This window comes from Ceratotherium simum, chromosome 5, assembly GCF_057802395.1.
Source record: "Ceratotherium simum simum isolate JZ-2026a chromosome 5, ASM5780239v1, whole genome shotgun sequence".
Lineage (NCBI taxonomy): Eukaryota > Metazoa > Chordata > Mammalia > Perissodactyla > Rhinocerotidae > Ceratotherium > Ceratotherium simum.
The window spans coordinates 46385636-46399513 of NC_141904.1; the positions used below are offsets into that span (position 1 = coordinate 46385636).

The 13878-nt window shown below is 36.3% G+C and overlaps 1 protein-coding gene across 5 annotated transcripts in view; it reads left to right on the forward strand.

Annotated features, from left to right (window-relative positions):
- TCAIM (T cell activation inhibitor, mitochondrial) overlaps positions 1 to 13878 on the forward strand; it is a 52388-nt gene that overhangs the window by 19084 nt on the left and 19426 nt on the right. For all 5 annotated transcript variants that reach the window (XM_087430819.1, XM_087430816.1, XM_014791123.2 and 2 more), the window contains 3 exons: positions 630 to 765; positions 5567 to 5720; positions 10441 to 10693. In XM_087430819.1, the coding sequence (XP_087286945.1) occupies positions 630 to 765; positions 5567 to 5720; positions 10441 to 10693 (543 nt within the window). The remainder of the gene's footprint in view (positions 1 to 629; positions 766 to 5566; positions 5721 to 10440; positions 10694 to 13878) is intronic.

A 13878-nucleotide genomic window follows, 5' to 3' on the forward strand; every position in this document is an offset into this window, starting at 1 on the left:
GGGCATGGATGTTAGCTCAGGGCCAATCTTCCTCAGCAAGAAGAGGAAAATTGGCAATGGATGTTAGCTCATGGCCAATCTTCCTCACCAAAAGCAAAAAAAAAAAAATCACTCTCAGGTGAGTTATGCCAAAATTTAAGAATGAGAATGTCAAGTTATCCATATAGAATAATTTTAGCATGCTCATAATGAGGAAATAAATTGAGGTGTCTTGCATCTCTTTTTAAGCATTATAATTCTCAAACTATTTCTCACTGTAAAGAAAAGATTACACTATTGGATATTGAGATTATTTTTAATCCGAAGAAGAAAATGATATAGAAAATTGCCATCATTTGCAGTGAAGCCAGTTGGCATTTCAAAGTAGGATTTTTGAGGGGAAATTTTATTATTATTTAATATTATTTTCTTATAATGCGTCAGAGGAGTTTATAACCACTGTTTTTAGAAACCATGTGATGCTTTCTGCTTGTTAAAGCTTTTATAGATTTCAGATAACCACCGAGTATTGAGTATTGGTTTGTATGGTATTTTTCATACATAATTTTAATGTTACTGTCACTTTATGCATTGGGGATTTGTGTGTGTGTCAGTGCCTCATGAATAATAAATCCACATCTTTTTAAAAGGTTATGTCTAGAGAAGATATTCCCACACTGGTTTCTCTACTCAAGAGCTTTATCAGGAGCTGAAGCAGTCAATGCCTTGAGGCCATTCTATTTTGCAGTACATCCAGATTTCTTTGGACAGCACCCCAGAGAAAGGGTAAACATTTATTTATTTTTTTAAGCTTTAGTCTACATTTCTATTTAGTTTATTCTTCTTTGATACTATATAAGACAGAGAGTTCTATAAATTTGGATTGTTCTGTCGTGGTGATATAATCAGTGTTTTGAATTAATTTGAAATATAGATACTGAAAATTGAAAATATAACTATTGTTTTTTATGAAATGTGAAAGAATAGAAAAAATATATATATATCTGTCTCTGCCCCTGGTTCCTGGCACAAAGCTCCTAAAATCTTTCTAATTTCCTAAGTGATCAGAACACTAGGAGCATCTGCTCTTCTAATATTTGTCTTTGATCCTGTCTCTGACACAGGGCTCCTAAAACCCTTGTAAATTCCTAAGTGATAAGAGCACTAGGAACATCTTTTGTTCTAATGGGATGACTCTGGATGGGTTCCTGGATGGCTCCTAGATGAGGGCTGGTCACCTAAGCAGTGATTAGGAGCTTGGAATTTTCACCTTCATGCTTCATCCTCCAGAGAAGGAAGAAGGGTTGGAAATGGAGTTAATAAATGATTGTGCCTAAGTGAGGAAGCCTCCATAAAATCCCAATAGTACAGGGTTTGAGGAGCTTCCAGGTTGGTGAACCCATACACATCAGGGGGGTGGAACACCCCAACTCCATGGAGACACAAGCTCCTGTGCTCGGGACCCTCTCAGACCTCACCCTGTGTATCATTTCATTTGGCTGTTCATCTGAATTCTTTATCGTATCCCTTAATAAACTGGTAAATGTAAGTGTCTCCCTGAGTTCTGTGAGCCGCTCTAACAAATTAACAGAACCCAAGGAGGAGGTCGTCGGAACCTCTGATCTATAGCCAGTTGGTCAGAAGCTCAGGGGATAAGCTGCGCTTGCCAACTGGCTTCTGAAGTGTGTGTGTTTGGTGGGGTGGGAGCAGTCTTGTGGGACTGAACTCAACCTGTGGGATCTGACGCTATCTCCAGGTAGATAGTGTCAGAATTGGGTTAAATTGTAGGACACCCAGCTGGTGTCACAGAGAATTGCTCGTTGTGGGGAAAAGCCTGCACACGTTTGGTGACCAGAAGTGTCAGAAGTGAAGTGTTCTGTGTGAGTAGTAAAGAAACCACACAGGAGACAGACTGAAGTGGGTTTTTCCTTTATATGAAAGCTGTCATTTTTATGCAGGCAATAAAGCTATCATGTAAACTCTTTAGAGTATTAGTAATCATGTTTTTTGTACCAAGTTTTAGAGTAAAATTGAAGGCTTGAAAGAAAATTTATGGCCTCTGTTACCATGCTAAATCCCTTTTTTAAGGATGATACCAGGAAGGTTTTTCAGTGCCTTGTTGACTCAAGTCTATAACCAATCTGTAGATCAAAATTGGGGTGAGTTTATTATGAGCCAACCCTGAGGACCACATAGCCCAGGGGAGTCCTTCCACAAAGGAATGGAGCACTCCAAAGAAGTGGGGTGTGCAGAGTGGTTATATACCGTCAAAGAGCATGCATCACATGTGATTGGAATGTCCCTTTTGCAGTAGTCACGAGATTGCTTTGCCAGCACAGCAATTCAGTGAATACAGTGGGTTGGTATGTCGCAAAGTAGATGGTCACAAGGTGAGCACGGCAGGTCAGCAATCAATCCTTAGTTTAGGGAGAGATGCTTATCCTTAAGGAAATGCTTGTGCGGGGGAGTTACATCCTTATCTTTAAGGGCATTGTTCTTGTCTTTGGGACATAGTACATACTTAAAGCAGATATACAGTGTGTGCTCAACGGCCACGTCAGGCCCTTTTGGAAAAACAAATTCAGGCCGAATTAGTTTTACACCAAATGGCTTCCTCATATACTCCAATATATCCTATTGTTTGTCATTTATTTATCAGCCCTAATGGTTTTGCTTTACGTTGCATGCTCCTGGTCCACTTCCATACAACATCAGTTAATGTGTGCTCAAGGAATGCCAACTGATAGGAAAAGTAACTTAAACTTAGTTAGGAAGGTCAATTGTTTTTTAACGTTAGATAATATATTACAAAGCCAAATACTTTGGAATTGTCTCATCGCTTCCTTTTATCTTCCTTAACATTGATACCTGGTTTAACACAAAAAGGAATTTAAAACTCTTGAAAATTAGAACATTATTTTATTACTTTTTTTCTACTTGCAGTGGAAAAAAATCAATTTTGCTTCCTTGCTCTAGGAAAATATTCTGACTATGATATTTGGTATATATTTTGACTATTCGAAGTTGCATCCTTTCTAAGTAATTGGTAAACTGAATCAACAGAAAAATATCCACTACCTTGGGGATGTATTAATAACCTAAAGTTTTTAAACCCAACATGTATGGAAAAATTAAATCTCGTAATAGGTGACTGTTTTCCCTCCTCTACCAATGTATCTTTTTTTATTAAAACTTCTACACGCTGTAAAAGGTGAACTCAGCAGGCTTGGGTTGCTTAAACCCTGCACACTCCAAAGAAATACCTGGCTTTGATACTGCCCCTTGACTGCCCCCTGGGAGATGAGCTCTGAGCCCTTAAAATATCCTGCCTGATAAGAACGTCTTTGTATGCCTGAGGCCTTGGGCCACAGGAGAGAGTTTCTGCTAAGGATGTGATTTAAGGTGAACACCTGTTTTCGCATGTCTGAGGCCCTCTGGGGCACTGGAGACTGAATAGCAAAGGTCAGGCACATGGGTGCCACATGCCTACATGACTGAGCCCCAGTGAAAACCCTGGACACCAAGGCTTGGGTGGGCTTCCTTGGTCTGCAGCACTTCTCATATGTTGTCACACATCGTTGCTGGGGGAGTTAAGGCCTGTCTGTACAACTCCATTGGGGAGGACAACTGGAGCCTTGCGCCTGGTCCCTCCTGGTCTCTGCCCTATGTGCCTTTTCCCTTTGCTGGTTTTAATCTGCATCCTTTTGCTGTAATAAACCATAACCGTGAGTGTACCAGCTTTTCTGAGTTCTTGTAAATCCTTCTAGCCCATCATTGAACCTGAGAGTGGCCTTGGGGACCCCCAACGCAATATTCCTGGGATGTAATTGTTCTGGTAAATTTATATTTTCATTTACTCTTTCAGCTTGTGTTTGAGTGTCTACTCTGTGCCAAGCTTTTCCACTAGCTGCTTCCTCTGCTCAGATCATCCTTCCCCCGGAAGCTCATCCAAGCCTTGGCTTCCAGGGTTTTATTGGGGGTCAGTCACGTAGACGTGGCTTGTCCTTTACTTCCTTGTTTCAGTGTCTCTTTTCGGGGAGTCTCTTCCAGAATGCCCTATTTAACATGGGCACCCCCACCTTCCTTCCCAGCACTCCCTGTCCTCCTTCTCCCGCAGTACTTTTCTGTTGTGTTTTTCCCTTTCCAGGGACCATTTTTCCTTGCGTGTTAGATTTATTGTTTGTTTATTTTTCTCCCCTCTCTAAGATGCAAGCTCCATGAAGGCAGTTCACTCCTCTTGTCACCACACACTCAGTTCAGTCTTGTTCCCACTCTTACAGGACACACTTGCTCTTTTCTAAGGGAAACAGACTTGAAGTCCCATCTGGTCATGACATTAGGCCAGATCTCGGAATGAAGCACAGTTGTTTTTTTATCCTCTTCCTTTTAATTCATTTTTAAAATATGCAAAACATTTATAGGTTCAAAAACCAAAACTAAATACAAGGTTTACTCTGAAGTCTCCCTTATTTCCTTTACCCCATGCCTATTAACTTCCTATTATAGCTGCTTTTATTCGTTCTGGGTTGCTTTGCCTGTTTCTTTTTGGCAAAAATAGAAGCATGTATCAAAAAATAATTATGAAGATTTAGTCCTACACTAGCAGGAAAGGAACCTCAGCTGCTCACGAGACTGTCATGGCCAAGAACAGCACACTATAAATTAACAAACAAACAAAAATAAACTGTTCCTAATTTCAGATCACACTAAGTGTCTGAGAAGAGACCTAGAGTGATAAGAAGCAGAGTTATTTATGACATTCGGTGGCTGTTCCTTCTTTTTTCACTTAATCCTGAAAATCACTCCTTGTCGGTTCCTAGATAACTTCTACATCACATTCTTTCTCTTTTTTTTTCTTTTTGGTCATATAGTACTGCACTGAATGAATGTACCATAATTCAACCAGTCTCTTCTGGATGGGCATTTTAGGAGCCCTTTATATAGAGAGAAATTAGCCCTTTGCTATGAAATAACTTGCACATATTTTTCTCTCAGTTGCTTATTTGTCTTTAGACTGCTTATTGTGTATATGTATATGGTTTTTTATGTGGTTTCTTTTTTTTATTTTTTTCTGAGGAAGATTTGCCCTGAGCTAACATCTATGCCAGTCTTCCTCTATTTTGTATGTGGGTCACCACCACAGCATGGCTGACAAGTGCTGTAGGTCCACATCCAGGAACTGAACCTGTGAACCCTGAAGCAGAATGCACAGAACTTTAACCACTAGGCCATGGGGCCAGCCCCAATTTTTTTTTATTTTTTATGTTGCTGGATTTATCAATCATTTATTACTTTGAATAGTCATAGGCTTTTTCTACACCAACGTTATAAAGGAATTCAACCATGTTTTCTTCTAGTATTTACATGGTTACATTTTTTTTTTATATCTCAGCCATATGGAGTTCATTCTGTTATATGTTGTGAGATGTGGATTAAATTTTATCCTTTTCCAAACAGTATCAAATCCCAGTATTTTTTAATACTAAATTTTTTAATACCCTCAATAATGTGTTTAAAAGGTCAGGATATAATTTGTTGTTTCCTTGTTCTATTTTGTGTGTAAATGCCCCTTAATATTCTTTTCCAGGAAGTCAATGAAAATTCTCTTAAGAGATTAAGTGTCTACTTAGAAAACCTCCAGAAACCAGGCTTCAAGTCTTTGAAACCAACTCAGCTTACCTTTTATGTAAGAGAAACAGACCAGAATTCCTCTGATGGCCAGGAATCCTTTAGTACTGCCGGTATGTTTTCTTATTTCTCGTGTGTCCCTTGCAACAAGCTTCCTGTTTGAGTGTGTTCTTTCCATCTGACATTGCCAGAATACCTTTGGATTGAAGCCTTGGTTATAGAAAAACAATATCATTTAATCGAGTGATTTTCCTAGAATTAGGAATTTTTCCTAGAATTAAATGATTTTCCTAGAATTAGATTCTTTTCCTGACTGCATGTGTGTGACAAGCCATTTTTTGTGTTTAAACTTTTTTGTCGTTAAAACTCAAGTGTTCCTATTTGTCTCTTCCTATTTCAGTGCTGTTTTAAGTGTTAAACATGTATATAACAATTACTTTTTTTTAAATACAGCCTCCATTCTCTTATTTAGTCCTCAAAGTACCCTGTGAGTTAGGTGGTATTTGCCCGGTTGTAGCTTAGTAATGTCTGGTGACTTCCCCAGGCCTGTGAAGATAGAATATGGATCTTGAACCCAGGGCTTTTTAACTCCAGCCTTACACTGTTTCTGATATCTAAACAATCTTACTAGACAGGCTTCTGGTCTTTTGTCACTGCTTTAGCCATGATCCAGTAATACTTAAAATTAATGGCAACTATGGGTCTGTTACTTCTCTAGGTATACCTTTTGGTGATCCTCGAGGAAATGACTTTACTTTTAGAATGAACTTTAAAACAATTTAAAGATTTACTAAGAGCTTTCTGTGAGTTAAGGCTAAAATAATCAGAAAATACACTAAAATTTCTTCTGAAACAGACTATTATAAGACTCAAAATTTGATAGGTCTTTTGAGACCTAGAATCTGTTTCTAGCTGTGCCAGTGACTAGCTATGTGACCTTAACTTAATTTCTGGTCCTTCATTATTAAAATGAAAGAGGTAAAGTGCTGTGTGTGAGTACTGAGGTGCTCACACTGAAGGTCCCTGACTTATACCTAATGCTCACAAGGCTGGAAGGACCTTGGATGGAGTGAGGAGGAGCCTGATTTAAAAAGTACTAAAAGAGGATCTTTATGTTGAAGACAACTTCCCACCCAGTCTCTCTAGGGACGAGCAGTTGATAGTATATTTTCTCCTCTCTTTTATTCTCCCGTGATTGAATATGGGAGATCAGGAATCACAAATTCCTTTCTTTGGCTGTTTCTCCATCTACCTCTGATTTGGAGTTATATTGAAAATAGACCCTATTCGTCATTATTCAGAGACAAAAAGTCAACTCAGCCCTATTGTGAAGGAACAGTGCTTCTGAAGAATGCTATAAATAATAATAATAGTAGTAATATTAATAATAAATAATTACGTTGATCACTCTAAATGACACAGTTCTCTTTGGATGTATAAGTAATAATTATGAATGTGCTGTTCTTAGCCATGAGAGTCTTGGAAGCAACTGAGATACATTCTTTGCTAGAATAAGAACAAATATTCGTAGATATTTTTTAGTAGATACATGTTCCTATTACCCAGGGTCAGGATTAGGCTAGGAATTGAAAAAACATCATACTTACACATAGTGGTCTACTTAGGTTTCATGATTTCTCTAGGACAGATGGAATTTATAAAGGCAAATTACATCCTTTACAATTTTTAAAATAAAAATATTATCACCAATCTTTTTATTTTTATTTGTTTGGGAGAGTCAGGCTCATTTCTACGGCTACAACTACCATTTCCACTAGCACCATCAGCTGGGTTTGTCTTGAATATACTTGGAGTTAAAGAATAAACCAAGTTTGAAAGCTTAGAGGGAAACTTAGAAAGTTTCACATAGTAAATTTAGGGACAGAGCTGGTACTAGAACTAATGTCTCCTTATTCCTAGTCCAATGTTTTGATTTATATACCACATTATCTATTAATTCTTCTTTAAAAATATTGTTAATAATCATTTTTGCCTTTGCCTTTATGACAAAGATTGGCACTCAAAGATTTAAAATTTTTTTATGTCTTTATTCTTTTTATCTGATTATAAAATTAAGATCATGTCTTTTTTTTTTTTGTGAGGAAGATCAGCCCTGAGCTAACATCCATGTCAATCTTCCTCTTTTTGCTGAGGAAGACTGGCCCTGGGCTAACATCCGTGCCCATCTTCCTCCACTTTATATGGGACACTGCCACAGCATGGCCTGACAAGTGGTGCATCGGTGTGCGCCCGGGATCCGAACCCGGGCCGCCAGCAGCGGAGCGCACACACTTAACTGCTACACCACCCGGCCGGCCCCAAGATCATGTTTTTTTAAGTTTTTATTTTTAGAACACTAGAAATCATTAATCACCTTTTCATTAATAATTAAGATGGTAGTAAGGTAGAATGTTTACTAGTGATTTTCATTGCTGAAATTAAAGACCTAAATCATTTCTTCAGCCCTACATCTTTTTGATGGTCCAGGAGGAAATAAATTTTATTATTAGAATAAATTTTAAAACAAGTTAAAGATTTACTAAGAGCTTTCTGTGAGTTAATGCTAAAGCAAATAGTTGTAGTCAGCTCTGGCTGAGTAAGGAGAAAAGTCCTCTACTTTCAGTTAATGGTTAACTTTGAGCCATTCATAAGTAAAAATAGATTATAGGAAAAAAATAAATTAGAAATAAGAGAAAACATACAGCATATATGACAAAAAGATAATGTTAAAGAGTTCTAAGAAAACAAAGTAGCTCTGATATAAAAATAGGTAAAGACAATGACTAGACAATTCAGGAAGTAATACATACAAATAGCCAATAAGCATATAAAAATGTTTACCTTCAGTAATCAAACTAAATTAATTAGGTACTATTTCCCAGTAAGGGATATACAGGCATTCCACACTGTATAGCAGCCCTTACATTGGATTAAATAATTAATTGAATTGATAAATTAAGATAGAAACTGAGATTTGTTTCTTGACTTATCTCTTCTAAGGATAAACTATTTCTTCCTAACTTCAAATGCAAGAATTTGGATTTTCCTTTCCTCTTTCACTGACTAGAATAGTTCTCCTGCAGTATTTCTCACTTTACCATCAAATGAGTCAACTAAAAAATCTTTCTTAATGCATGTTCTGGATTCCATAAATCTGTGTGCCAAGCATAGTATGTATCTCTGAGAATGATTTAAATTGTCTTATCTGTCATCAGTGGCAAAGACAAGAAAATACATTTCAGCCTTGTAAGGAATGGTATAAAATTAAAAACTTTTACATCCATCAGTTTTGGAAATGTTAAATAAATTATGCTACATTCATTATATGGGCTAGTATATGGCTACTAAAAAGAATGAGGTTGATTTGTACATATAGATATGGGAGGGTCACCAAGGTGAAGTAACAAAAGCAAGTTCAAAGTAATAGACCCAGGATGGTACCATTTATTTATTAAAAAGAAACAATCAAAGCTGTAGGTGTGTGTTTGTGTAAACACATAGACACAGCATGGCATATTATATATAATTATACACACACAAGCACATAGAAAAGGTCTAGAGCAGTGCTGTCCAAGAGAACTTTCTGCAGTGATGTAAAGGTCCTCTATCTGCACTAACACAGCAGGCACTAGCCCCGTGTGGCTGTTGAGCACTTGAACTGTAGCTAGTGTGACCAGGAACTGAATTTTTAATTTAATTTAATTTAATTTTAAATAGCCACATGTGACTAGTAGCTACCATATTAGACAGTGCAGTCTAAATGCATATGTACCTAACTGGTAATATTGGTTATCTCTAGTAAAGGTGTGAGGTTGTGTGCCTGTTCACAGGACACTTTTATTTTTACTATATTTCTCTTTCTAATTTTACAATAAGGATATATTTATATAGTACTTGTATAATTTTCAAAACCAATTTAAAATATTTTTTCAAAAAAAGGAAAAATAAAAGAGTTAGCATGTTGTGGTAGTGAAGAAAATACTTGGCTTGATGTCAATTCAGATTTAAGCCCTCACTCTATTTTTCTTAACCTCCTTGAGCCTATGCTTCTCCACATTTGAGAAGAGAGATAATAATGGCACTGTTGGTGAGAGTGTTGATTGAAAATTACATAAATTCCATGCTAACACCTAATAAAGGGAAAAAAAACAAGCAGTAGATTTTCTATTGATGACTTAAGAAGTGAGATTACCAACCTTATCCCAATGACTACCCAGTATCAAAATCAGATTGTGAAGCACTAACCTTTAAACAGTTAAAGAATTTTAAATCACTTCTGAAAATACTGAGTTATTAGCTTGTTGGGTGGGCAAGTATGAGGACCGTCTCTTTCAGTCACCAAGAAAATTCGAGATGGGTTTCTAGGACCACTAAGACTAGATTGTCTGGCCCCTCTCCTGTCTGAACCACTATCACAGGGCAGCCTTCCCCACTTCCCTCCCTCTTCGTCTTAGTGCTAGAAACGATCTTTGGTGGACACTTGCTTCCCCAAAGGAGAGCTTTTCCATCTCTAGACTATAGAGACCAAATTTATGGGCAGCATTGAAAATATTCTGAATCCTCTTCTTGGGCTGGGATGGGTTTGGTCAATGGTGCCAAACTAGAAAAGGGAGCTGACACTAGAGGAATTCATGAAGGTAAAGAGAGCATGGTCTAGTTTTGGAGAAAGGAAGTAGTTTTCCAATTACAGATGATTTGCCAATGGGATGAATTTTAATCAGTAATGGAATGTTGTAAAAGATTTTGATTCTATAAATGTTGTATGAAAAAATTTTTTTAAAGTAAAGCAAGTAATCATCTATATTAATTGTTTGGGGGAATTATATTCTCTAGGATTTCGAGCAGTCAAATTTACTTTGCACACCAGAGATCTGCTAAGCACAGTGTTATATATTCTCAACTCCTGCAGTTTATCTATTGAACATATCCAAAGCTTGAATACTAATGTGCATTCCCAGCCTCTCAAAGAGGCTAAAAGGATGCCTGACAGACCCATCAAATGGGACAAGTCTTATTACTCCTTTACTGGATTCAAGGACCCTGATGAAGACCTCGAACAAGTCTCGAGAATGGAAACAACCCTAACGTATGTAAAAGTTTTTATTTAACTAAATTTATTTGTAGTTCATGTTTAAAATTAAAGTCTAATTTTCCAGGAAAAGTAATGCTATCAATATAGTTAATCCAGTAACCATTATAAAAAAGATATTTCATGTTTTTTACTTAAAGTTGCCAGACTACTTAAAATTATATTTGATTTTTTGGTCTTTTGATACCAAACACATACAGGAGATTGTTTTGTTTTGTTTAAGTTTTTAAAATTCTACTCCTAAGGTTACCCCTGGTATGTGGAGAAAGGATATACCTAAGACTATAAAAAAATTTTTAAGCTTCTTCATATGTTAAACATTTCCAATTTCTTCAGAGAGTTCAGTAGTAATGTACTTTAGTGTAATACTCCATACATAATAAAAATACGTGTAGGCAACATTTAAAGATATCATCTGGAACAGATTGAGAAAGAATAATTTTTAGTTATAAAAACCATGTACAAAATATTTCTCTGTCATTCATCTCGTTTGTAAAGTCACCATTAACATATTTAGAGTAAGTCATTTTTGGACTCCATGAAGACCAACCACATTCTGTTCCTGTGTCTAAAGAGCGCGTGGCTTACCAGAGGATTCTCCCTCATTATATATGGTAAATTATCCTTAATTATCCACTGGCAGAGCATTTGCTTTGTGGGTTATCTATACTAACTCAGGAATTCCTCCCCTTGTTATCTAGCTAGATCCCAAATAAAGCTGAAGAGACAGGAAGGTAGCAGAGTCCAGTACCGAAAGGGAGATGTATCTGTCTGAAGGCGTGTGTGTACGTATCTGTGTGTATATATCTGTGGTGATGGTCTCTCTCTGGTATGTCTACATGTGTAACTGATAGATAATAACCTCCTCAAATATGTCAGTTTTAATTGTTTAGATTTTCTTCTGTAAAAAAAAAAATGAGAGGAAAATGTGGCTTTGGGAATGATAATTTAGTAATAGACCAGAAGTAATGAGACAGTAAGTAGTAGGGGTAAAAAAATAATGAAGAACAGTCACAGTGGGATAGAGTTTGATGAATTTAAAAATTGGTTTAGAAAAACAGAAGAGATAATTGAAGGTAAATTACCCACAGAGGCTGCAGTGGGAGTTAGGAAGATTGCTGTGAGCATGAGCTATAAGAGGGATTCTCAGCCTTGCATCCACTGGGATACAGTCTGTGAAACTTCTGCTTACACCCTCAAAAGGATATTGCTCTAATTATCTCACAGTGTGTCCTTGTGAACAAAAGATTGGGAACGCCTGGCCTAAAGGGTATAGAAAAAAAGTGGTATTGGATAAGTCAAGGCAAAAAAGCAAAAATGAAAGTCATTGGACCTTGACTCAAGAGACTTAAGAATAATGTGTTAAGGAAATTCAGAGAAGCAGTTAGTCTATGGTTCTGTTGAGTGTTTCATAGGGTAGTTTTGGTCTGGAGCTGGATGTGTGCCATTGGGAGAAGATTGTCCCAAGGACCCAGAACTCTGAGTTAGCCAGCTGGCAAACTAAGGAAAACAGATTAAAACTATGAAAAACCAATTCAACAAGATAAGATAGTTTGAAAGCTTTCGTATCTCTTATTTCCCTTACTTAACCCCGTTTCCCTGTTCCAGCATGTTCATATAGGCCCAGAGCCCCTTCAAACCCATCTTGACCTTTTCCCAAATGTGGGTATTGCTCAATTTGAAGGAACCTCTGCTGAAGGTTTGTCCAATGTTTTGATTCATGTTAGTTTTTCCCAGTAAGGATTCTAGGAGCTTATATCATGAAAGCCAGAATGGTACCTGTATCAATTTCTTGTTCAATAATTAATTTTTTTAAATTTGCAATTATTTTGCAAATAAGTATAAAATTGTTGAACCATTTGAAATCTTTCAAATTGTGTGAATGTAGCAACTGCCCCCTAGTGAGGAATTTTAGGGTACCTGTACCTCAGCCAAAAGTTGTTAGCCACTACTGTCCTTTTGGCCATATACAGTTTAAGTTTTTATTTTTATTCTTGTATTGTTTAATTCATCTTTATTATCTATGTAGGTTATAGAAGAGGGATTTAAGGAGCACGTGCTGAATTATATAGTTCAGAAGGAGCATAAAAATGATAATTCTGCAAGTTTACATCAAACTGATCTTCACCTGATTTACAAATGGCATTCACCTGATCAAAATTTATTCTTGAAATCATGTTAAGATATTTCTAATATTTCAGAACATAATATTAAAAAGAGAAAATATAACAGTATTATTTAGTCTAGACTTTTAATTTTTTAAATAATTTTGTTTTTGTTTTTGCCAAGAAGTGTAGGCTGAAATTGTCTCACCATTTTGAAGTAAAACACAGAAATTGTGAAAACGCATCAGTTGGGTTTTTTAAAACACAATGTAGAAGAATTATGAGGTTGTAAAAGCTCCATTTAATCTCTTTTCATATTACGTGTGGTAATTACATTTCAGTCTACAGTTTAGGACATACTATGTAATTTTGAATTTCTCAGCAAATTGTGCTTTATCTTACTTTAAAATCACTTTACTATGTATCATATAAAAAGAATAAAATGCAATTTTTAATACCTAAGGAGTTTTTTTTAATTATATACTATAAAAAAAGGAATTTTCCAGTCTAAAAAAACTAGGAAATGCTACTCTGTCTTGTAGATTTTAGTATTTCTGTATTTTGGATATAATATTATAACAAAAATACATTATAGAATTTGTGTTTGGAAGGAAACAAGAGGATCCATTTGTATCTAAACAAAATAATCCCATATGTAACGTCTGTCCCACTGAAAAAACATGTCACTGAACTATAGAAAGACCGTTGAATTGCTATTCTGTTAGCTACTAAGGTACTAGTAAATGTCAGACTTCCATTTTTTCTATTTGAAGTTTGCTCAAGTAGTTATGTTTCACTTTCGGGGTCTAAGTTCAGAATCAAGCTTTAGTGTCCACGAAATGGCACATTGGACAACTATAACATTGGAATTACTTCTGTAGGATGTTTGGGAATTTTATAGTCATGATTTAACTCATATCATGCATTTATTTACTCTTCCCTGGTTTATAGGCTTGAGTCACTGTGTTTCAGATTGTAAGTCACAGCATGCAATTTAGTGGTTTGGGACTGGCAAAGTTGTTTTGCTTTGCTTTGTTCCTTTTTTACGTTTGTTAAATATATATTGTCAGTAATTTT